Here is a 26,676-nt window from a genome sequence, read left to right as displayed (position 1 = left end):
AAACATGCCAGGCATGAGTGTATGTAGAAATATAATTAATCATTTATTTGGCAGTGCTCTGTGAATAAAGGCATTTGGCAGTGCTGTATAGTTTAACAATGTCACTCTGTTCTATTCTACTTGAAGCCATTTCTGTTCTTGTTGACTCTGGAGACAGCAAATTCCAGCACAAGAAATTACTACCTAGTATTCTATATTAACCTTATGAGTGTCTGAAAGTAACACCAACATTTTCACAATGGAAACAAAGTTGTAGTGTCCAGAGTGTATTTCTGCTACAAAAAAATACCACAAAGCAACAGCTTTCCTCCTGAGATAACAGATGTGTAAAACTGGTGAGAAGTTGGTAAAATAAGTCAGAATTGTCTTGTTGACATAATATGTGGTTTACCTATGTGTTCTAATTTTTACCTACAAGTGCAGAATGCTTCTGTGCAACAGTTGTTTGAAACACTACAGGAATAAATGTCTCATTTAAACACAATCAGAACAATTTCAGACCACTGGTAAGAATACAATCCTACTGAGATCTTCAGCTAACTCATTCTCATTAATGCTTCGTAACAGTCTTCAAAACGTAACAAGATCCAGGAGTCCTGCTTAGTATTAAAATTGTGCAAACAACCATGGAAACACAGCAAGGAACTACATCTTCTAGCGACAAAATAATATTACATTATTGTCAGAGCACATAAGCAAACAAACATAACAAACACATATCAACAGTCTAAATGATATATCAGCTGGTGGAATTCATGCCAGCACATGTGGCTTAATATAAACACAAACCTTACAGCCTGAAGTATGGGATTGATGTACCATATGCTGGTCTGAATACCAGTGGCTGATATACGTTGTAATTCAGTCACATGTATTTGTCAGACCCAGAGTTGATATGTATCAGTCTGTTTGTTTGCCTATATGCTTGAAGAAAAAATTATTATTTCACTTGAAGTCAGAGGGCCTTAGTTTGTTACCATGGTTACCTGCACAACTGAATACTAATTAAGACTTCCTGAATCTTGTGTCTTGTATTTTCACCTGCCCCACTGAAGAGCACCTGTCGGATCAGCTATCAGAGCCATATAGTGCTTCCTTCCTCACTTGTTAACAGTTCAAAATATTTGAATAAGAAGTACCAAAAGCACACAGTTTCAAAACTGTTCTGAACGCTGGAGCTGCAGAGCACTACAGAGAAGCACTCAGAGCCTTTTGCACCGTAAACATGTCGGCTAAGGCGCTCACAGTGTGAGTATAGCAAGGCAGGTTGAAAGCAGTGACTTATTAGTAAAGGTATGTGCAAAATTCATTTCAATGCATTTAAATGTAAAGCAAGTAAAATAGAAAAACGATTTACACTGTACAATACATTGATTCCAATCTAAAGTGAGGCTAAGAGAGTGAGAGTGGAAAAATGCTGGTGCTGAGTCTAAAACTGTTCACCGAGGAGCTCACACAGCCTCTGAGATACAGACTCCCTGCTGGTCCGGAGGGTCAGACGGTACATCTGAGGAGAAAACACACAGTTACACAATCCATATGATGGCTCAATATAGGAATGGGTCTGTGTGTGTGTGTGTGTGTGTGTGTGTGTGTGTGTGTGTGTGTGTGTGTGTGTGTGTGTGTGTGTGTGTGTGTGTGTGTGTGTGTGTGTGTGTGTGTGTGTGTCTCTCTACCTGTGCTTGTGCATTGGGCTCCAGTCTGAGGAGGCAGCCCACCTGTGTGCTCTTTGTGTGAATGACTCCAGCTCCAACAAAGTTTGCAGGATTGGGATCCACCCCGTCCAGCAGAGCAACACCAAAACCTAAGATCTAAAAAATGTATAGAAGAAAAAAAATGCACAGGGAAAAAGAGTGATGTGAAAAAATACATAGTTTAAGCAAAATGGCTTTCTTGTCATTAAAACAAAAACTCTCACCAAAACCACAGTGAAAACATGGCAAACACATCATCTCAGTAGAGTCAGGTGCTAATTACAACAGTGAATGTATGAGGGGGTTAGAAGCAGAGTGGTCGAACCCATAAAAAATCTGAACTGAGTTTTAGATAATTTCTGTAATATTTTGTGGTCTAGATTTTAGTGGCAAAGTGGTCTAACCCACAACCCAAATATAGCATCACAGTGGCGCTCCGAATGTTAGACCATTGTTGAAAACACAAAACACATTTCTCTCATAAACTACAGAAAGTGGGTTATAGTTGCAGTTTTAGTTAACCCTTTGATGTGTAGACCACATCAGAAGATACCCATTTTCCATTGGATTTGGGTCACTTTTGACCCAGGTTATGCATCAAAGGGTTAAAGAGAAGTGTGCTAAGCTACCCAATAGCAACGGTAAGTTAGCAGCTAAAACAACAGATCTGGATTCGGAGGACAACATCAGGATTATCAGTTTGCCAGGGTTTACAAGGGCACCTGACCCACAACGTTCTTTTAAAATCTGTGTATTGAATTTATCGAACTTTGAAATGCTCCCTGAAAAGACCTGTTGCCTCCAGACTACATGAAACCTTGTGAAAAAAAAGTCATGGTATAGTAAACAAACTTTGGTCTGGGTTTGTCTAATGTCAAACCCAAGGCAAAGTTTGTTTTACTGCTTCATATGGACTGTAAATCCTGGATATACAATATCGTGTCATTAAAATCTGAGATATCCCACTGACCACCATTAATCAGTTATTTTTGAGGGGCTGCCTGAAACTAGAATTTTACAGTAGAGATCTGCTCTGGGTCTGTCTGTGCCTTGCTGCCTGCCACCCAAACTCACCTGAGGGAGAAGTGTGTGCACACATAGGTGCTATGTCCATGTTCCCATGTGTGAGTATCACTACTGGCCCCATGTCGTAAGGATGGGACATTCAATAGTTATTGCATCAGCCTTTATTGATGATTGATTTCCTTCTTGTTTTGTAATTTATTATTTATATGCTATTACACAATAGTATATATTATTATTTGTAGACTTGCATAATTTATTATTTATATCCATCCATCCATTATATATACACACCACTTAATCCTCATTAGGGTCACGGGGGGGGCTGGAGTCTATCCCAGCTGACTGAGGGTGAAGGCAGGGAACACCTGGACAGATCACCAGTCCATCACAAGACTACATACAGACACAAACAATCACATTCACACCTATGGACAATTTAGAGTTACCAATTAACCTCAGCATGTTTTTGGACTGTGGGAGGAAGCCGGAGAACCTGGAGAAAACCCACGCATGCACAGGGAGAACATGCAAACTCCATGCAGAAAGATCCCAGGAAGGCTGGGACACAAACCAGGGCTTTTCTAACTGCCAGGCGACGGTGCTAACCACCGACCCACTGTGCAGCCCTGATTGGTTCTATACTTATACTATACTTATTTTTTTGCTTCATTATTGTAATTAATCAGGACTATTGTCTTCATTTGTGTTTTTTATTTTATACCAAAGTTCATAGTTATTTTATGATTTATTTTTTTCACTTTTATTGCAATCTTTGTTATCTATACTGTTATATGATCATTTTCTTCCTTGTGGACAAGGCCAGGTCGATGGAGTGTAAGCAGGGCAGTTCAAGATGTTCTGAGTTGGGGAGCAACATAGTTGCAGCAAAAGTTGAGTCTGGTTCAGCTTTTTTGTTGGATGACTCTCAGTTGTCTTTAAACAGTCACCTGCAATGACACCTTGCTGATCGACTGGCTCTATTTAAATGAGAGGGCTGCAAAGTGTACCATGATGGTATAAGTAGCCTTTTCAAGTCAGTCAAAACGCTGCACTATTTGTCAGAAAAGTCTGTAATTTTGGACCAAAAATATTCTGGAAGATCATGCTGGAGAATGATGTAATACTTTTTGAATGAGACAAATGAACAAAATAAATGCACAATGCTATGTCTGAAAGGTAGTGCCAATAAAAAATAAATAGATAAGTGTCAAAGTCAGCACTTCATTCTATCTAATCACACATTCAGATTTTCTGTATGATGTTGTGTCACATTCTAGTGGCTGAGCTCACATGAGTGCATGTCATAACGGGCCCTGCAATGTTCACACAAACAGCTGCTTAAAGTCTACAGTTAAACTAGATATTGTTTTGTTTTTTTTACCTTGGCCTTGGTAACATCTGTGTCCATGGGGTGCTGGGCTTTGAAGATTTTCTGAACTTCTTGCTGAGGACTGAGGACATAGGAGAGGGAGGAAATAATTCCTTTTTTCCATGAATGGGGCCCGGCAAAATAAAAGCAGTATGTCACAGTAAAATGCTATCTTCTAGTAGAACTGCAATCTACTAGACCTATTTCAACCCTATGACGTACACATTTATACACAACTTAAACTCATTGCAAAGCATTTTAAAGTACTTCCACTGTAGTCCTATGCAAAATGTTTTTGAAGATTTTAGTAAATCTCTAACTGTGAAGCAGACAACATGTACAGTGACATTCAGACTGATGCAGAGCCAGTGAAAAGGACCAGTAGTTCAAACCATTATAATACTGTCACTTAATCTGAAGGTGTTTCTGCCTTGTTGGACAGATTACATCAGTTATTGCCTTCAAACATTGGTACATGGATAATGTAAATTAAGCCTTACGCTCCAAGCTGTTTCCAGCGCTGGAAGAAATCTTGGGATGTCATCTCTGTGGGCTGAAAAAACTTATTCAGCATCACAGGAAGTTTCACTGCAATGTTCTGCAAAGTTCCACCATATCTGTGTTCATGCACAGAGTCAGAAATGAGCATATATGCAAGGGGCAAACAACATCAACAATAAATATTGCATTTGCATACAAACCTGAACTGGATGTTGAGCACTGGTGCATCTGTAAAGTCTGACACACATTCAATGTTCAGGATCTGCTGGACCTGAGCACCACCTTCTATTATGGGGTCTACTGACTTAGCGTGGACATTCAGCTGTGGAGACAGTGGTTAAGGATTGTATAGACACATGCATCTCAGTACACCTAGAGCAGTTATCAGCAGGTATTCGCATCCTTTGCATAGTCAGTTTTTTATTAACTGCTTGAGTTATATGCAAAAAGCAAAAGAGTTATATGCAAAAAGCAGCAGTCCCACAAAATATTTCTTAGCTGGCAAGCAGCAGTAGTGATGAGGTAAATTCCAGTGGGCTGGTATTGATGCAAGAAGCTATCAAACAGTGTAGGATATGAGTCTTGAGTATGTCACTACTGGTGACAAATGAAGAGAAACTGAGGAACTGAGTAGATGTCTTGTTGCCGTAGAACACATATATGCGACCTGGGGGAGAATAACAAGTTAACTATTGATCTAATGACATGTGAACAGTATGCAGTGCATGTAAAATCATATCCTGTTTTACAACTAATCTAACTTTACATCTGATTCTTTTCATTATTCTCTGATGATAGTTACAGAAATATACTTTAAAAGTGTCCCTAAAATGGATGCAGTCTAATAAAATGTGCCTAAAGGAAAGGATGCAGAACTTAGTAAAATAGTGATAAAGCTACTCACCCAGGTTCTGTCGGTACTCAGACTTCAGTCCAATCTGCAAGAGCTGGTTCTCATAGATTACACCGTTGTTCTTACAAACAAATCTGGAATTTACAAGTACACAATAATAAAACAACACAGACTTCTGAAGAAGAGCAGTGTGTCCCAGCTGAAGACACTTCAGTTTGATGGCTGGCCTTTCCTGAGCACAGCAAAGCATGGTAGCACAAGACCCTCATTGAAAACAGAGATTACGGAGCACATTGTGAAACTGTCCTTTCAGTAAGACATTGGTAGTGTTGCACTCAGTTGTAAAAGTGCCACAAACAGTAGGGTAACAAATGAATGGCAAAAGCTAGATATAGAGGTGCAATGCTTGGCTACTGCCACTTATGCACAGCTGATGCACAGGGCATGAATACCAGAGTGTCAGTTTTGGAAGGTTACAGATAAAGGGCAGCTCAGCCACTGCCTACATGGAATTAGAAAGGGTTTGGGGTCAGTTTTTTTTTAATATATGATAAAACTCCCCAAAATGCAGTAAGGATAGACCATGAAGCCAAATGAAGAACTGAATGACAACAGTAGTGACAGAGTTTTCTATGAGTTGGTGAAGCTAAATATATGTCACCACTGGTTCTTTTGCCTTAGCCTGCACCCTGGGTCCTTTCTGCTGTAGTAGAGCCCTGTCTCTAAGGATCTGTTACTAAGGACTTGTTCCTGGGCTGCCATGAGCACAGGCTCTGTACTGTCCTTCACAGTGGCTTTTTCTAACCACTGGTAGGGGTTTTAGATATCTGTCACCTCCTATATCTTCCACAATATTTTCTCTTCTTCCTTATCAAGTACTATTGTAATCTCAATCGTATTTGTAAGGTGTAAAGTCTAGATAGTGAACAAAGGTTTCTTGTTGCTAAATGGTGAAAAAAGTCATATAGAAGTAGAAGAGACAAGATAGAAAAGTCAAAAAGCTCTACTACCACCGCTCTATATGACCACAATACCATCAATCAGTGGGTTCATATCTACCAATTATCCAATGACAAGTGTACGCCTGGTTTAAGTTGAATATTTTGCCTCGTGTCTTTGTCCACTTTGACTGTGATTAAGACACTACAGGGTTAAAATGTTGATCAGTCAGCAAAACAAAAGGCTGTGAATTAATGTGCTCCAGCCCTTTATGTCCTCTATAAATAGTGCAGGTAATCCAAACAGCTATGACCTATTTTGCTCAACCAAGCTCACAAAATGTCCCCACCTGGAAAAATTGTCTTCCGAAACATCTACAGACGCAGAGGTGGAGCTGTCGGAAAAGACATCAACTAGCAGACTGGGTCCTGTTGAGGGGCTTGAGTTAAGATTCAGAACATCTGTAAAGGGGTGGGCGGAAGCCTAGGAGAGAAACAACAGCAAACATCATTCCAAGCACATAATATCTACACAGGCAGCACAAAATATATAAACAAAAGTGGAGTGGAATGCAGTAGATTTTAAGAATGTATTTTATTCTATGTTCACTTAGCTGTGCTTGCCAATGTGGGCACTCAGTTGCGCTAAAGGTTACCTATGTTCACATTTAATTTCGACACATGCTAAGTCAATGGTAAAATTGCGGATCAGGGGGCATTTTTATGGCTTTATTGCACAGTGACAGTAGAGGGAAACAGGAAATGTGGAGAGCTAGAGTAGGAGGAACAGTCTCCAGCTGAAGATTGAACCATAGACTTGCTATACAGGATGTGTGCATGTGATCTGCACCCTTGGACAATTGTGTTGCCCTAATTGCTAGTGTTGGCTTTCTTTCTTCTGTCTTGTAATACAGGGCTACAGGTAGCAACCTCAGCACTGTGTATTAGGTTTATACAGCACTCTTTCTGCTAAGATTTAAACGACATGGACTAACATGTGGGGTATGTAAGTTTGACAACACATGAAATTAGATAAACAGATTACCCCACAACCTTTTGACTTAAAAACTACGCAGCGATATGCTCAAAACATGCCTATTGGATTAATATACCCAACGGCTGTAGGTGTCTGCCCACACAGACATTGTCCTAATTAAATTACAAATTCAAATGATAGATTTTTTAAAAGTCTTTAGAAAGTATAATTGCAGACTCTTGTGGAATCACCTTCCTTTTATGTTCTGTTCATAGGTCAGAAAAACAAGGCCAAAGGTATACATAAACAGGGCTAACATCTGGGCATGAGATAAAAGCAGTGCATATGGCAGGATCTCACTTCTTACAACAAACTGGTGAGTTCTAATTGCGAGCCCTGCTTAGTTTAATAACATTATTTTAAGTGAAAGATATTCTATAAGAAAACCCACTAAGCACCTCTTCAGTACTGAGGTACGTATAAAGCAAAGAAAAAGCGACGAGAGCAGCAACAGCCACAGCAGCATCTAAGCCAAATACAATACAAACACTGTAACGATATGAGTGACCTTTGCAAAGATCAAATCATTTCATTAGACAACAAGTGGGCTGCACAGTGGTTTGGCGATTAGCACTGTCACCTCAGAGCTCGAAGATCCCTGGTTTGCCTCCCCATCTGGGATCTTTCTGCATGGAGTTTGCATAATCTCCCTGTGCATGTGAGGGTTTTCTCTGGGTCCAATGTGCTGCTGAGGTTAATTGGTGATTCCAAATTGAGCGTAGATGTGAATGTGAGTGTGCTTGTTTGTTTCTATATGTAGCCCTGTGATAGACTGGTGACCTGTCCAGGGTGTCCCCTGCCTTCACCCTGAGTCAGCTGAGATAGACTCCAGCCCCCCGTGACCCTAATGAGGATTAAGCGGTGTATGGATAATGGATGTATGTATATATGGATGAATGGATGGATAGACAACAAGTGAGGCAAGACTAGCTGTTACTCCGCAAATGAATATGTAATTCACAGTGTATTTGTATTGTCAAGCTGTCAGTATACCATGGTCCTAGCAGCGAGTATTGCGGGACTACAGGAGGAAGGGCGAGGTCTGTCAGTAGGAAGAAGTTCTTCCAGCAGTGAAGGAGAAGACTGACGGAGAAAGAAACAGAAACAGAAGAAGGATAGAAGGGTGAAAACAGGGAAAAGCAGAGAAAGTACAAGTGCAGATGAAGGTCAAGGAAAAGCAGATGGAGGAAAACAATAGCAAAGTCCAAAAGGCTGTAAATCTGTAATGAACCATATACAACAACATACAGACTATAACTGTCATATATTTATGTGATATGGGCTTGTCTTCGAGATTATAATTAAATGTAACAATAAAACACACCAAAGCAAATTACTAAATGTACGTTGTAAGAAAACAGGTGACATTTCTTCACCTGTTAAGAATCAAAGTTTTTCCTGGTAAAAAGTTTCCTCAAGAAGAAATAAACTTTATCTGTACAGGCCAGATTTAACAACAATTTGTTCGCACTACCTGCAACTAACCTTGTTTGTGGTGTCAGTGTTCTCGCTGTGCTCGGAACTGCCATTGACATTCCGGCGGTTTTCGTCTATGTCAGGCAGTTTGCCTGGTCCCTTCTTCCTCTTAAGCTTGGCCAGGATTGAAGACTCTCTTTCTGGGAATGGAGGCATTTCTTCTAAGACTGTGGCCTGTAGGGGACACAGAGAGTCATCCAATACAGTCAAATGTTATGTTTTTCCACAACGCAGACAGTTGCTGCATTATTAGCAGTGATGCTGTTTCACATATCTAGAGTAACCATTCTAAACTTTTCTCAACTGTGGCACATGTTTCTAAAACAACTCTAAAAAGTCACCATAGCATAGTGGTTCAAAGCTGAGGAGGAGTTGGGTGCCTGCCATCATAGAGTAAGAAAGGATGCAAGAATGGTTCAGGTGAACATACTGGTTTACAGGTTCTGACAATCTTTTCCTGATTGAAGTGCAGCATTGTTTAGTTACATGACAGTAACAGAAGTCTCCTCTCCATGCAATATTGGACTAAATGTTAAAGTAAGTGGACATGCTTGTTGAATTCTTGATTTCTGAAAATCACAATTAAGATGTTAGAAATGTGTGGGGAGGGGTTTACAACACAACAAGCTCTTTGTTTGGGGGAAAAAAAAAACATTCAGTGTTTTTTGAAGTAATGCCAGACAGAAAGGATTGGACATAGTATACAAAAGCACACATCTTCGTATGTAAGGTCTCACAAGTCACACTGCATGTGAGTCCAAGGAACCCTCTGTAGACCTCAACAGGCATAGACCAAGGCAAGGGTATAAAACTATTTTTAATGCTTTGAATGTAGTCCCAGGAGCACAGTGGCTTAAATAACTGTGAAATGGAAGACGTTTGCAACAGGATTCTTCCATGAGCCGACAGTGTGTCAAACTGAGCAAACGAGCAAGAAGGGTCTGGGTCAGAAAGGTGACCAAGAATCCAAGGGTAAGCTTCAGAAGTCCTCTGCATAGGTGAGAAAGCCTTCCGGAAAGAAGACCATCTCAGCAGCACTCGATCAATTAGGCCTTTATGGTGGCTTGTTGGAAGCCCATTTGACTTAAAGGTGCTTTCGGTGCATTTAAAGGATTTTGAAACATCGAAGGAAATAGTCCTCTGGTTTGGTGAGACAAAAATGTAACTCTTTCGACAGAACCCCAAACATAAACTCTTGGCAACACCAGGGTCTTCTTGTTGCCTAGCGAATATCATCCTGGCAGTTAAGCATGGTGGTGCGAGCATCGTGCTTCTCAGGTCTAAGGATATGAAATTACAGAGAGTCCTGAAAAAAAAACATGCTTCAGAAAAATGAGGATGGACAATTTTAACCCACCCTTATTAAGGTTTCAGTGTATGTGAGACTAAGAGACTGCGGTGTATTTTGTCCAATCGCTGCATATTTTACTAACCAATATGTCAGTGCTGGCGATGCAGCTGAGCTTCAGGTACTCCACAGCTCTTTGTTGAAGCTCCACATCAGCGTTGCGCAGTTGGCTATCAGAGCGCAGGACATCCTGGATTGTAGCCTTCACTTCTGGAAACAGGTTAATGAACTTGATGTAAGCCGACAGCAGCAGTGCCCGAGTGGGCACAGAGCACAGGTGGAACTTGGAGTGGAGAAGACTGAACTGGACTAGAGGGCTGAGGAGAGATAAGAACACAAACCAAAACACAAAATGTATTAAAAAACTCCCATGTATACAACGCACAAAAAAGCCAAATAAATAAAGCCAAAATGTAAACCAAAAAAAATTTTAAAAAAGGAAAAAAAATCCACTGTCTACAGAAGAAGTACTCTCAATGGTGAGGTCTAAAAGCAACACCTAAACAGAAGACATTTTGAAGACATGTTGCTGTTGAATTACTCCATTAAATTTTTCAAAACTCAAGAATCTCAGAACTTCAAAAAAATAAAAATGTAAACATCTGCATTGCTGGATACAGTTTGATGTGTGTGAAGAAAAAGCATTTTTTTGTAATCTGAGTGAATCAATCCATTCAGTAATAAACAGGAAAGATCTGAGGTGAAACATCAGCTGGACTCTGGCAAAAACTGTACTGTGTGGATGCTGTTTGTACCTGGAGCGTGAATCACCAGCAATGAGGTTACCAAACTCTCCCAGAATGTAACCTCCAACCTTCACCAGGTTCTCATGGCAGGCTGGAGCCTGAAGTGCCTGCAAGTGTTCACAAAGAACAATGTCATTGGGTTAGGAACAATACGTAAAAGAACAGCGTTTTGAATGGTGCTGATGGAAACCACACAGTCAACATGTCTTTGTGGACCTGGCATAGTTCAGGAACATAGATACCATCCATTATTGGCTGCTCATGATGTAGGTTCTTTGTGGATTTGTTGGGACCGAAGGGTCTATTTTGACTGTCACTGATACAGCTTAATAGTAGTTACAAGTGGATACTTTCTTTTATACTAGTGTAAGTGTTGTTGTTTTTTTTTTTTTTACTTTAGAAATAAAAATTGCTGCTAGGGATGTCCAATATTAACCCTCTGAACCCCAAGCAGGTTTGGGTGTCTTTTGCTCTTCTCACATTTTTACTCATTGCGGACTCATTATTCACCGCGATATTAGGTTCTGCACGTCTATGAACACAGCATCACCGTTGCTAAAAGCAGAGAAAGCTCAAAAATGTTATCTGTGCAATGTAACAAAACTATAAAACCATATGTCATAAAAAAGAGAAGATGAGAGTTTATTGTCTTTGACTATTTGTTTTTAAAAATGAAAAAAAGCTGCAATCCATCTCACTGTTCACAGGTGTTACCAATGCTGGAAAAATTGAAGGCTCTTCATGCTCTAGATATTTTTCTACTGACATGTTCAGTGCTTTTCCATACTTGTCTTCTGTCTGCTCTATGTAAAAACAGTCTGCAATTCAGCCCAGTTCAGCCATACAGTCTCTCAATTTTTGTCATGTGACTGTTGGTTGCGGTGAGTAAAAAATGGCCTCTTGGTAGTGCAGTTTTTGTGTTGGACATAGTGTGGTGAAAATGGCTTATTTTTTTGTCAAAATTCTCAAAGAGACATGTAGAATAAATTGATTTTGGAACTGCGCATCAGACATAAGTAGTTTGTGGTCCATACGCATGCAGGCTCTTTGTTTTGTGTGCTCTTTGTCTATTCTGCACTGTTACTTTGTTTTGTGTGTACAAGCCGGATCATGTACACAAAACATTTTACTATGCACTGTACCATGTACAACTGTGTCTGTAACAAATAAATTTATTTGATTTTGACAGTTCAATGAATATCATAAGGTTGGAAATTTGACAGTTCTTTCCACTTTTACAGTTTCTGACTGTTAAATAGTGTCATTTTGCCTATGCTTTGTAAAGCAATCAGTTTGACAGCTGAGTGACTCTGCAATAAGAAAAAATGCACTGTAATTTTACTTTGATAGCATATATATATATATGTAAACTGTAATACTTCTGATCATACCTTCCTATTTAAAAATGGCAGATGCTGAGGGTGCACACTGACAGTTGAGCTGATCTCTGGTGACATAGATGTCCATGCTCACCTCAAAGACAGTCTTAGCAGCATAGCCCTGGACGTCATCTCGGTTTATGACTATCTGGATGACCCGATACCACACCTCCTCACTGACATAGTCACCAGCGACACGGATGAGGTTGAGAATAGTATCCACATACCAGGTGTAGTCCACTGCGTATTTTTCTGCTAAGATAGCCACCTTGAGCACCTGAGAAAGCGAAACCAAAGCTAAAAACAAGAGGCTACACTGAGAAACTCAAAGGCAAACAGGCCTGTACTGATGACTCACTATCTCCTCTCTGATTGAATAGTCGGCGGTCTCCAGGTAGCTCAGCATCTCTGCTACAATCTGCTTGGCGTTGCTGCGGTCACACATGGCATAGAGCAGATCCACAGCACGTTGGCGAACACTCACATCTCTCTCTGTCTGCATAGAAAACATACATGACCAGAAAATGAAGATGTACAAAACATCAAAAAAAGGTTCAGGTGGCCGCAAGCTGGGTTATGTTGTGGCTAGCCAATCAGAGTTTCATAAAGAAATAAACATCACTGGCTACTAGGGACGTTCCTAAGGACTAATTTAATTAGCTGTGGGATGTACGAGAACATTCTAAAGGTAATACTACATTTTCAGCATTAATCATTTGTTTTTAGAGTCAAATAGTACTTAAGAGATTATAAATAAGTTCTAAAAACTGTATAACAATTCCAGTGACCCATTCCAGACTGTATCGCTAACCACTTGTTAGACAGTAAAAAAACAAAAAAATACAGAATAGCAGTCACCAGGTTGTTAAAGCAATCCAAACCCTTCCCTTTTTTACATTAACCTGAAAAGCTTATCAAAAGCCCATAGATAACAAAGAGACTCACCTTTAGAGCATTGATCACAGTATCTATATGTGTCTTCACTGCCTCGTGAGAAAACTCAGAACTGGCCAGTGTACACATGCTCTCCAAAGCCAAATAACGAAGGTTTGTTTCTCGGTGCTGCAGAAACTGGCCTAGCTGGTTGCAGGCTCGTACCAACAGGGTGGGCTCACTGGGAGAAAAGAGGGAAAAAAATGAAATCTTGGTGTCAAAATTTATAATAGCACAAACTTTAACACAAAACTTCATTGCAATTTATTTTTCTGTGTTTTACATATGTTTGATTAAAACTGAGCTTTTGAATTTTTCCCCTTGTTGATTGTGATTGATTGTGTTGATTAGCCGTAACATGTAACCAATCAGAGATCAAAGAGAGACTACTGATAGAGAGAGGTGGATGAATCAGATACAAAATAGCCTATTATGTAATTCATTTATTTTGTGAGGAATTTGTTAAGAAAAAAGTAACGACACCGATAAACAGAAAAACGTTGAATACTGGATCTAATTATCAGTCGATACCTGATAACATCCAGGTATCAGCAGATAATCAGACAGCTGTTGAAGAAACATTCAAATCTTATTTTGTTTTTAACAATATAACAAACAGAACAAATTAAAGTACCTCATCGATCGATAAGAGTAGCAGGATCATTGAAATCTTAGCGATACCCTATGCCATCCCTATGCTTGGACTGGCCTGTTACCTTGGAGGTTTAAGACAAAGCCTAAGTGAGTCAGAGCTCAGTGTTTTGTTCTTGGTGCTTTTTATGCAGTGTTATAGTGCTACAGCTGGAAAACATGCAATACAACATTTGGAAACAAACACTATTTGTTGAAAGCCAATCTAGCAACTCAACAGTAGAACTCCCCAGAAAATCTGCAATTCTGAACTTTCCTATTCAAGAACAAAACTCTACAATCCTGTCATAATGCAGGAATTCAAAGATCAGCAGAAACTTGGTGCAGCAAACATAACCAACCTGTCGTGGTGAATGATGAGGGAGATGGCTTCGAATAAAACAGCATTCTTTGCGTTTGAGTGTTGGACCTTCTTGGACTTGGGTGGCTCCTGGGCTTTATTGAGGATGGTCTCCAGGCACTCAGTCAGACGACTTCGCAGCGCTGCATCCTCTGCAACAACAACGGGTAAGTTCTTATAACCCTGAAATTCTTTATTTTAACTCTTGTCACCATCATTACTTCAACAAACTCTTATGAACTCTTATAAAGACCTCATTATACATGTACATTTTTAATGACCAACAAGTCAGATCAGTTTATGTAATGTTGAACTGTAATGCAGAAACATGCCAGACCTCAATGGGAAGCCCATGCTGTTTATTTTTGCAGGATGTCTAAGTAAACATGAGCAATGCTTAAATGTCCCATATGATGAAAATTAATTTTTATTGTGATTTGTATGTTTTATATACTTGGTGTTAAAAAAAGAAGCTGTGAAAATATTAAGATGCTGACTACTGCCGTTCCACTATCCCTCCCTTAAACTAGATGGCCTCCCAGCTGTACAAGCCAGGAAGAACTTTCAGTTGCCATAGAGAAATGAAGTAACCAACAGTTGTGAGCTAGAAAATTGCACAATTCTCATTTCCCTCTTATTACATGCTGATTCCACATGAGCCATTCAGAATGAGCAGCTGTGTCACTGTCTGCCAGACTCATTTCCTGCTAGAGTTGCTTGTGTTAATTTGAAACTGTCTCAGTCACAAGAAAAACACACCAAATGTTCTGCTGCTGGCTGCAAGAAGGAAAGCAAAGGTCTTCATACACTCCCAGTATCTGGGGAACTGAAAAGCTAATGGATTACTGTTTTTTAGTAAAAATCCTGAGCGTTAGCACAGCTAATGTGGCTAATGTTAACATTAGCTTTGATCATGTCTCCACAAGTCACAGCTCTGTAGACACTGCAAAGCTGAAACAGAACAACGGCTATGCTGTGAAATCAACAATATTTCCAAGTCAAATGATCAATCAGAGAGAGAGGTGGAATTAATTAGGGGGCAGTGGTGGCGCAACGGTTAAGTCTCTGGACTACTGATCCGAAGGTCAGAGGTTCAAGCCCAGATGCGGCCACTGTTGGGCCCTTGAGCAAGGCCCTTAACCCTTCCTGCTCCAGGGGGCGCTGTACCGGGGCTGACCCATCGCTCTGACTCCCCCCAATTGGGAGATATGCAAAAATCAGAATTTCCCCTCATGGGATTAATAAGGGATAATAAATAAATAATCCAAGTCCAATCAAAGTAATGTGTTTTGAAGTTGTGTTAATGAAAATGAACTCTTTCTGCCTCAAATTGGCTTAGATGTAGCTTGTAGATTGATACCTCCTTTAGAAATTGTAGATGTGATGTGATACAAATATCTGGTCCACCCAATTATGTAAACTTTTAGATGTTTTCTAAACTGTACTTAAAATGTACAAGTCATGTGATAATTAATAGCATATACTGAGTAAAATATGTAAAATGTTAAGTGTGCAACAATAAACTGTTAATAAATAGTTTACTAATGTCAGAATGTAGTGAGTCTTTTTTGTACACTTGTCATATATTAGCTTTGATACAATATATAATCTGTAAACTTTTATGTTTAATGGTAAACAAGCGAATACCAAAAAACAGATCGCATTTCAAATAACTAGTAAACACTGTTAACCATCATTTAATTTTTTGTTCAGAGTAAAATAATCGTTAATTAATAAATCAATTTTTCTGTACCATACCTGGTGGGGGGTAACACTGTAGCAGCCGCAACAACTTCACAGACAACCATGGTGCAGCAACAAAGTAGTATGTATAGTCCTGTAGGTCTATGGACGCCGACGTCACAATCTGAACAAGCAAGAACAAAATGAAGTGTAAATAGATGTTAAAATCTGCTCTTATCTTTGAGAAATGTGTGAGGTATCATTTGAAAGATACCCACCCTACTCAGTCTGGCCACAGCCAGTGAAATGGATGTTTTGAAGTCATCAGGACTCTTCTGGGCCAGAGTAGTTATCAGGCTGGTGGCCGCCGTTACTACTCCCTGAAAACAAAAGACACACCTTAAAACAAAAAATACAACCCAGCTGGTACAATATTTCACCATCCTAGGTGTCTTAGGTGTATGGACATCGTGTCCGTGCTAGCAAACGTCAGAATGGCTGTGGCTACCTCAATTCAATTCAATTCAATTCAATTCAATTTTATTTATATAGCGCCAATTACAGTCAAATTGTCTTGAGACGCTTTACAGAACCCATATGCCTGACCCCCAGAGCAAGCCAAAAGGCGACAGTGGCAAGGAAAACACCCTATGTAAGCACAACAGAGAAAACATCCCCTCATTATCAGTCAGATCATATAGTTTCAGCATTCTGCTTTTGGTATACGGTTTGTCATTTTTCCATGTGAACATAATACATTCTAAAAACCTGCTTAGAATCACTATGTGGTGCAGAAATTAGACATTTTAAGTATAGTCTCACCAAGTGTTGATCGTTAAGCAGATGGACTACCCGTGCTGTCCATTCACCCATAGGTACCAGGTCAGGAGATGTCCTGTTGAGTCGTAGCAAACATAGTGCTGCACTCTGCTTCACACTGTCCATGGTGTCCCTGACAGAAACAAGCAAAGTACAATCTGAACTGAGGCAATACAAAATTCATATGATTACTGTCACATTTCAAGGTTTAATTACTTAAATACTACAGCTATACAGAATTACAACTTTAGGTCTAGAGCTGATTTGAATACCCCCATCTTTAATTTATTTTTCTACAAAATGTGTTAGTTTCTTAATTTTTCAGATACTCCTCTAATGTAACTACTAGTGACTACTGTCAAAGACTAAGATTTATCATTAGCAATTTTTCATTAATAACTAATACTAAAAACTTATCAACATATGATGAGCACAATAATTCAGTAGTGAAAGGATGCTACATTCAGCTGAGAAACATTGTTAAACTGAAGTCTTTTCTCAGCATGAAAGACACGATGACTGCAATAACTACACTAATTTCCATCACATTTCACCATACTGAATAAAATGTTCTGTTCATAGCAGACTGGATCCTTTTCTGGGAGGCTGTTCCAAACAGAAAAGGTCCTTGTACAAGATTCTTTTGAGACACTGATATTTACAAAATAAACAGCTTAATTGGAGAGAAGTAATTTGTCATCTATCTCAAAAAACGAACATGCTCAACATAATCTTGGATTGTTGGGTTTCTCTGTTTAAAATTTGTAAGATCTTTACCTTACTATGTGAAGTGGTATGAGATGACGTGTTGTGAATTGGCGCTATATAAATAAAATTTAATTTAAATTGATATATTATTTATGTCCTGGGCCTGGGATTTTTCTGCATGGAGTTTGCATGTTCTCCCTGTGTACTTCCTCCCACAGTCCAAAAATATGCTGAGGTTAATTGGTGACTCTAAATTGTCCGCAGGTGGGAACATGAGTGTGATTGTTTCTCTCTATGTGTAGCCCTGTGATAGACTGGTGACCTGTCCAGGGTGTCCCCTGTCTTCACCCTAAGTCAGCTGGGATAGACTCCAGCCCCCCACGACCCTCATGAGGATTAAGCGGTGCATAGATAACGGATGGATGGACATATTTTGTGTACAAACCCTGCCACCAAGATGCTGGGAATTTCAAAGGCAAAAGCCTCAGCCATTTCTCTGCTGCCCACGTTAGCAATGCAGTGCAGGGCCAGGTTCATGAAGGTTGGATTGCGGCTGGCGAGGTCATTCTTGATGCCATTGTTGATCAAACGGATCAAATCACTGTTGGAGTTTACCAGCACTGAGATGAACAGGTAACCCTGAAAGGAAACAAAAGAACAGAACATCATCACATGAAGATGAAACATTACAAGTAAATCACATTATTGGCACTCCCCATACTCTCTCTGATGGGTTTTCACACACACATACACTGGTGAGCCATAGTGTCAGACCACCAGCCTAATATGCTGCTCTGACCGATCAGTCTGAGGACTCTGCAATATCTTGAAAGGTGCTCTGTAGTATATGGCACCACATCATTAGCCATGGATCAGACTCGTTCCAGCTCATCTTACAAACAAAGCAATGTGTGCAGTAGGGTAGTGTATTTTTAAAATGCTGACTCTGCTTACCAACTCCAGTTCATAATGATTTCAATTCTGATTCTTTGAGGGACAGGTAGTTAGAGTCCCTAAAACAGCAAAAACTAAAAGAGTGCAATGAAACTTTCTTGATTACCACTTTGGATTAACTTCAAAGTTGAACCCGGTACCTGACGTCTAACCTGGCTGTGCAGTGTGACCGTGTGCATGATTACATTCTGAGAAGAATATTTCCCAGAGTATAATACTCCCTTCACCAGTTTGTATTCTTCTCACACACCATCCTGGTGCTATCACTATCCCAGATCCATAGTACACTCATAGTAAAAGAGTACAGGACTGACTGGACCACCGTTATGGGACACATTCCTCCGATAACCAAGAATCTAATTTTGTGCAACTTGTAGCCCTTCTGTTAGCCCAGACTAGACAGAATACCACTCACTGCCTTTGTACTTCAATGAGCTTTGGGCATCAAACAAGCCTCAGCATTTTGGAGATGTTCTGATCAAGTTATCAATTCAGTAACTGTCAAACTGGCTCAGGTTTTTACATCTGCCCATTTTTTCACTCTCTAAGATGTTGACTGCAAACACTGCTGTCATAATTGTTATTTGTCTCATTTGTGAGTGGGTACAACACTCTGTTTCATCTGTGTATTTGTGTGAGAAGTGATCAATAAGCATTCAACCACAGACACAGCCTGACCATAAGGATATACTTACAATTTGTTTCTCTGTGTACTTGTTGGAGCTGAGAAGGTTAACAGCTTCCATGTGCCCAAAGTCGATATCGTGGCCCAGCAGGAAGATGAAGAGCAGCTTGCAGACGTATTTTTTTTTACTGTAGCCATCTAAAGCCTTGTCTCCTATTCACACATATACAAAACATACACACATCCACAAGCACACACACACACACACACAAAGATGGACATGAATGTCTACATGGAGGTATCAATGCAAGGATTTCATTGGTCTGATGCAGTCATCTAATTTCGAACAGGCAGTGGAGAAAAGGGAGGCACAGAAGAATATTTGTTTTTCAATCTCAATTTTTATGGTCAAATAGTCCTATGAAGGCTATTCTATACATGTTCAACACCACTCTTACCCACCATTATGAGAAGCATATTGTATATTTTATTATCATTTTATTTATGGCTGCCTCTGAGTGAAAGTACAGTCCAGCACAACTCCAGTCTAGACTGTCTGTGTAGTTTCTCATTCATCCAGGTCATGGTTATCCAAAGTTGTTTAAAACAATCCAACTGGACTTTAAGAAAGTTCTTGAAGAGTTCTGAAGAACTGAAGAAGCCTCTTGGATGAGAGGTGAAACGTCTTCAAGGAACTTTCTTAAAGACCAGTTGGATTGTTTAAAACAACTTTGGATATCCAGTCTAGACTCTGCCTAAAAAATCCAATTCTGGAGACAAAGAGGCTAGCACTGTGATTTAGACAATCCATCTAAAAAAAAAACAATAGTAGGGCTGCTTTACTGTTCGATACAAATCTTTCAGTGCGGTAGGTTGCTGCTCAAAGATAGCTGCAGATGGCGACAAGAATGACTAAGTCACCTGAAATGAGTTGCCAGTGGCAGGATTACATTTGCATTCTATATCCTGTCAGTCACACTATCTCCAATGTAATGTCAAGCACAGTAGGTTTAGAAACATTTCTAAGACATATTTATACAAGTTTTATATTTATGCTTCTTCTCTGCTACAAATGTCTGAGCTAACTTTAACAACTGCTTTGTCTAAACCCTTGTGTCTTTTAGACTCCATTCAAACTAGACTGTTGAAGGATGTCTTGCTACTTATGCTTCCATTTGTACAAGCAAAAGACTTGTAATGGTGGAAATGGAGACTGAAACAGTCAGAGCATCATCTGAAATGTCGTTCAGAGACTGAGTTTTAGTTTCAGAATGCTCAGAGGAGTGGAATGAAAGACTTCGGGGCAGCAGTCAAACTGTCCTAATTTATTTTCTCTTTCAGTAACTTTTATTTTTCTTTATCGAAATGTATGTATTGTCAATGCTCAAATGTTTAGTAAGTAAATATATTAAAATGGTACCATAAAATACCGTCCTAGGAAAGACTTCTGCATTCAAATCTTTATTTAAAAGGATTAAGAAGGCAATGTTACATCTCTTCTTAATTTGCTTTATTTTTTCGCCTTAAAAATTACATAAAGAACCAATATAACATGACAAAGCAACAGTATGATGAGCAGTATAGGTAAAAGTAGTAGCACTGTTAAAATCTTAACAATAGCCACCCCAAAAAAAAACTGAACAAAACAAAACACATTATGTTAAAGACGTGCATGTTACTATAAACTACAGGGGGCATAAAGGGTGTTCCTATTTAGAATGACATCAGAGCTTGTACATGTTTAAAATTGTCCTGCCCAAGGTCACATGCATGACAGTGGCGCTACTGAACTGTTGGACTGGACCACAAGACACTAAAACACAACACTAAATTGGTCAGTATGCTCGAAACACAGTGTTTGTTGTAAAAAGTGTCTCAAACCACTGGTCTGTTTATCTTTCCAGCGTTTTATTTAGTGTGTTTCCATGTGTTTGTAACTTTCAGAATTTATGTACAAAGGATGTAAAAGCCCATGAAAAACAACCACTGCATTAGAAATGTGGTCAGATCTTGGAAAATATGGAAAATATGCTAGAACAAACATGGGGAAAGAATACTGGGCACTATGGGTAGAGAAGGCAGCTTCATTCTGGAGCAAACTAATTATAGGCAGCAAGAAACAGGTGGCAGAGGAAACAACTCCAATGGGGGCTTAATAGACACAAATGCACAGTGAGCAGGGTGGGAGCTTTCAAGAGTGCAGACACAGCAAAAAGCATTAAAACGGAAATAAAATGAACAGGGAAACAGTTGACTTAAGGTCACGAGATTAGTCAGCAAAACAAACAAAAAGGAACAGGAAAACTTGTGTAATGGAAGGCAGAGACGTTGTTTTCTGTATCAAAAATGCTCCGATAATGCCATAAGACTCTCCATTCCTGAAGATTTGTTCTGTTCACCTACCTTTGAATTTAGAACGGATATTGGCCAGTTCTTTGTTTATTCTCTTAATCTCTGCCTCTTTGCTTTTACCTGCAAAAAGATAAGATATGTTTGCATGTTATTTGAATGGTCATTTTTCAAAAACTGAAACAACAAACTCTACTTGCTGGACTCCCCATAATGACTGAAAATGCAACCTAGTCATCAATTATGGCAAATACCCTTTTCTGATAATTGTGTAATTTTTGTAAGATATAATTAATTCATAACAGACCTGGGTGATAAAATAATAGTGATATGTGTTAGCGACAGACACTTCATGAATCGCAACAAGAAAACTGTTTGACAGAATGCTTGATAGTTAAATGCATCTTAAGGGAACTACCATGAAAGCACAAAATGTTCACAAAGCTTCAGCTGTATGAACAGACCACAGCTGTGCTCCCTTCTTTATCAAACCTGCTTTCCTTATGTGTTTCATGGTTTCTTTCATCTGTATTTATTTTTGTGGGTTATTTATTTGTGTGCGTGTTTCTATTGTTGTGGTCAGGCTACACTAAAATTACTACCAGTGTGACTTGATAAATAAAGTGGCTACATTTAAAGTAAGGTGGTTAAATAAAAAATAATATTAAACTAAATTAAAAAAATCTCCTGGTTTCCTTTATTAAAAACAGGCCATTAAAAGAATAACGAATAATTATCCAAATCGACAAATTAAATAGTTTATCTGGTAAAATTTTTCAGCTACACTGTCCATCCCAATTTTAAAACTAAACATCTGAGGGAAGTTTGAGAATGTAATCTCATAATTATGAGAAAAGGATCTCTAATTATGAATGCACACTACCATTCAAATGTTTGGGGTCACTCTGACAATTTCATGTTTTCCGTGAAAAGTCACACTTTTATTCATGTGCTAACATAATTGCACAAGGGTTTTCGAATCGTCAATCAGCCTTTCAACACCATTAGCTAACACAATGTAGCATTAGAACACAGGAGTGATGGTTGCTGGAAATGTTCCTCTGTACCCCTATGGAGATATTCCATTAAAAATCAGCTGTTTCCAGCTAGAATAGTCATTTACTACATTGATAATGTCTAGACTGTATTTCTGATTAATTTAATGTTATTTTTATTGAAAAAAAAAAGTTTTTTTTCCCAAAAATAAGGATATTTCTAAGTGACCCCAAATTTTTAAACGGTAGTGTAGGTGAAGGAACTCAGATCATGTTGTGGTAGGGCTTTTTTTTCTTTTGCTTTTTTTGTTTATGCTCACTGCATTTTAGTGTTGAGTTAACGGAATGCAGAGCACAGATCCAAAGAGAGATTCTCCAGTTATTGTCTCTTATCAGAATGCAGCAGGATACATGGCCTGCCCAAACATGCATAAATCCCTCCATAACATGTCAACATCAGACTGGGAGTGTCTGACATTCACACCCATTTCACATGATAATTTGCCAGCTGAGAGGAGGTGAGAGTTCCAGTGTGGACTCAAACATAATTGCTGCTAGCTGCAGACAGTATAGACTAATACTGATCAGAACTGTGGAATGACCTACTGACAAGACAGTGAGAGCTCTGTGTGTATTTATGACTTAACTCTCCTGTCAAATTACAATGCTTGAGTAATGCTGACATACAACAGTACAAGAGTGTACACCCCTGTGCAATATTACCACAATACCTACCACCTCTCAATAACTGCCTTTTTCTGAGTTTAAAGGTAGCATATTACCTTGTACTAAGAAATGAGTAATAGTTTAGAAAGCCCATATTGAAAGTACAGAATCAAAGTCGAAACAAAGATCACTGACACACAAGTCAGCAAACCTTTAATGACTTAAACAAAACTGAGTTCACTTAGTTTTATGTATATGTGTCTGTAATACCTGCTTAACCTGCTACGATCTGGAGTCCACATACGTGGATAACATAATTTTGGTTGTCTGCACCATAATACTTGATTCTAAGTGTGATCTGCTGTTCCCACAGACAAAAAGGATATTCCTACTTAGAAGCAGCTGCAGTTGTGGAATGTTACAAAAAAGTAAAAACAAAACATAAGCAAATAGTCAAGGTTTTTGGATATGTTGCATGTTTTTTTTTGGCAAATTTTTCTTTTTCCAAATCCATGTTCAGATGTTGAAACAGGTACATATGCAAACAATGACAATGAAAATGTTGAACAGTGCTCAGGACAAACTATTTTTCAAAAAGAGCTTATTGTTCAAAGATATTGCCACAATCATCACAGACGTCCTGAAAAAGCTGGTGATGGATATGGTGTCTGACAGCAGCTCTGCTGATGGCCGCTGCTCAGTCTTCAAGTGTCTGACTATTGTCCTAGACAACGCTCTCAGCCATGAAGTACTGGAAAAACTCCCGCCTACTCTGAAGTACAGCCTTCATGACAACTCTGAGAAAGTCTGCACAGCTTTCCTTGACATGCTTATCAAGGAGCATGTCAAGGAAATCAACTGCAACTACTTTGGAGTACATCGCTTAATCCTGATTAGGGTTGCGGGGGGCTGGAGTCTAGCCCAGCTGACTTAGGATGAAGGCAGGGGACACCCTGGACAGGTCATTGTGGACATCTTTTTTTTTTCAAAAAGAGCTTATTGTTTAAAGATGATATCTGATTATTACATTCATCATACATTCTTACCCCAAATAACTACAAGAAATTTAAATGCAAGCCCAACCAAAGGGTCTTAGGAGTATAATATAGGGAATTAAGGATGGAAAGTAAAGCAAACTGAAATGTTAGGAAACTTCTTTGGCAACAGCTCCCAGCAGAAATACACTGTAGCCACACTGGTTTCCACACTTGGGTACAATTCTACTTAAACTGTCATTCAGTCCGCGTGACTTATTCGCAGCTTTAATTTAGTGGACGTATAAGCTGCAGTTTGGTGAGTTTTAAGCTCAGTGGAGGACAGAAAATGTGAGAACTCAGAGAGATGTTCCGCACTGTCCCCTTTTCAGGTTGACGTCCAAATAAATACTAACGGCAGTCTGGGGAAACTGACGCTCTTACTACGAAATATACAAAATAGTAAATGCTGCTAGTAAGTAGTCGCAGCATTCTGGACTAGAAAACTGTCCGACACAGCTAAAACAATACAAACTAATAAACTGGTCCAGTTTGTGTTTGCAGTTAGCGGTGCGGTCCACGCCCTTTGACATGACGTTAGCTACTTGGCGATAGCAGCTAACATCAGTTAGCCAGTGCAGACTAGAAGTGTGTGGAGGTTGTCTAATCTCACTCTAAAACGTCAAATTCACCTCAACTGTGGGCAGAAAGAGCAAAGGGCGAACTTTTAGACATGATCTCGAAAGCGTGCATTCAGATGTGTAACGTTACACCAGCGAACATGTCACTAGCTCCAACTACTGTCTATGAAGGTGATAAACAAACTTACAGTTCCTGATGTCAGAGATGAACACAGCCAGGCCACGCATCCCATCTCCTTTAGACACTGTAGGCATTCTGTTCACTACCTGCTAATGTAATGCTTTCTCCTCCGTATTTGAAATAACACAACTATATAAAGTAACTTTGTTTGAAAGTTGTTTTGCTAAACAGCTAGCATGCGCAATGTAGTGCTGTGAGCCCCGACATATGACGAAGACAGGAACCAGATCCACTGCGGCTGCGCTCCAAACTGCTGGCTGCACCCTGCCCCAGCGCAGAGCAGGGCTGGACCATAGACTGTATGGACTGGACCCATTCATGTGGACACACTGAGTCCCTGCGCTCCGAAGAGTGGTGGTCAAACTGAGCCTTTACTCTCCCTGAGTGGCGCAATGTCTCCTTAATTTCCAAACAGTACATCCTATAAGAGCCATTCGAGAATTGGAGGACATTTTACGTTCCACCGATCAAATTTCAAATAATCTATGTACAAAATACTAAAACATGCAGTTGTTGTACAAATGCACTTGTACTGAGACCAAATCTAAAAAAAAAAAATTAAAAAAAAAAACTAGGTGAAAAGAATGTTTGAAAATGTTTTTTAAAACACCTAATAAGTCTGGAGTTCACCCTAAAATTATATTTTTCTCTTGTCCTTGTCCTTGTTTTGTCTCTTGTCGCCCCCCGATGACCTAATTGAAGCTAAAAACAGTTAAAATGAAACCTAAACCTCCTTTTTTGGTATTATTTTTTTCATTCATGTCTCTTGTAATTGTGGGAGCATTTTTTTAATCAACATAATATTTTAAATAATAATTATTATGCATGGAACGTGTGTCCCACAACATATTAGCATAACCTTTTTAGCTGGTAGAAGAACAAGAAAACAGTGAATCACATGAAACGCTGGAATTGACATCATCAGTTTTCCGAAAGAATGGAGCAAAGCTACGTCAATTAGCTTTGATGTAGCCTTGCAGCACAGCATGCAGTTTTTGTGTTTGGTGGTAGTAATACTATCATATTTATCCTCATCATAGATTTAAATATAGAATTATTCATAACCTTTTTTTTGTTTTTCCTCTTGAATTTTTTACACATCACGGTGTGCCTTAAAAACTGCCATTAGGATTCTGTAAAAACAAAATCAAATAAACATTTTTTTTTAAATATAATTTTTTATAAAGTTGTCAGCCTTTACTGAATGTCTCACTCTACCTCATGCAATCCTGTTATGCATATTATCAGGATAAGACCAATTCTTTTTTACTTTTTTCCATCAGTAAGTTTGTCCTCTTGGTCAGCAGTAACAGCTAGCTAAATATCTAGCTTCTACTCCTAACAAAAAGCTAACATTAGCATGGATTAGCAACCCTGTTACTGTGATTAGAGTAGGGTTAGCAAACAACAAATAAAACGTGATAAAAATTGTATCACTGATATGCAAGCTGAGCCAATCAAGCCTTTGATATATTATTACCTATTATTGATGAATATGTAGCAGAAAATTGTAAAAGAGAAGGTTTATTTTTTTAAAAAGTTGGAAGCCCAAATGTCCTCCAATTCTGAAATGGCCCATGAACAGTCACTATTCTGGTCACTAACCTTTAACGTTTTCTTATTGAGGCAAGACTGCAATGTAGAAGTACAGGAGAGCTCTTCAGTAATAAAACCCTCTGTTTAGGGTTGCAGAAACAGCAGTGACCTAGAATTAACTATTTAATGATTTTTTAAAAATCAAATTCATAAGAATTGCAATAGAAATGCATGATATGAGTACATCTAAGACCA

The 26,676-nt window shown here is 39.1% G+C and overlaps 1 protein-coding gene across 2 annotated transcripts; it reads right to left on the bottom strand.

The window, feature by feature from the left end:
- Nucleotides 1-18: 18 nt before the first annotated feature.
- Nucleotides 19-25,116, bottom strand: LOC111583406 (AP-2 complex subunit alpha-2). 2 transcript variants are annotated; one of them, XM_055012563.1, is made up of 23 exons: nt 24,893-25,116; nt 21,483-21,551; nt 19,150-19,292; nt 17,946-18,139; nt 16,796-16,925; nt 16,252-16,353; nt 16,049-16,157; nt 14,292-14,442; nt 13,312-13,480; nt 12,725-12,862; nt 12,461-12,643; nt 10,997-11,094; nt 10,327-10,558; nt 8,903-9,067; nt 8,411-8,500; nt 6,732-6,865; nt 5,495-5,577; nt 5,169-5,257; nt 4,791-4,915; nt 4,590-4,706; nt 4,102-4,171; nt 1,677-1,811; nt 19-1,507 (listed from the first exon to the last, which is right to left on the bottom strand). In XM_055012563.1, exons 1-23 carry the CDS (start codon nt 24,957-24,959, stop codon nt 1,430-1,432), a joined length of 2,871 nt encoding a protein of 956 aa, XP_054868538.1. In that variant the 5' UTR covers nt 24,960-25,116; the 3' UTR covers nt 19-1,429. The 2 variants fall into 2 exon arrangements, with proteins under 2 accessions (XP_054868538.1, XP_054868539.1); XM_055012564.1 differs by lacking the exon at nt 8,411-8,500.
- Nucleotides 25,117-26,676: the final 1,560 nt, after the last annotated feature.

This window comes from Amphiprion ocellaris, chromosome 1 (assembly GCF_022539595.1).
Source record: "Amphiprion ocellaris isolate individual 3 ecotype Okinawa chromosome 1, ASM2253959v1, whole genome shotgun sequence".
NCBI lineage: Eukaryota > Metazoa > Chordata > Actinopteri > Pomacentridae > Amphiprion > Amphiprion ocellaris.
Note: the sequence above shows the minus strand (reverse complement) of the source record. Positions and strands in the feature narration are given on the sequence as shown.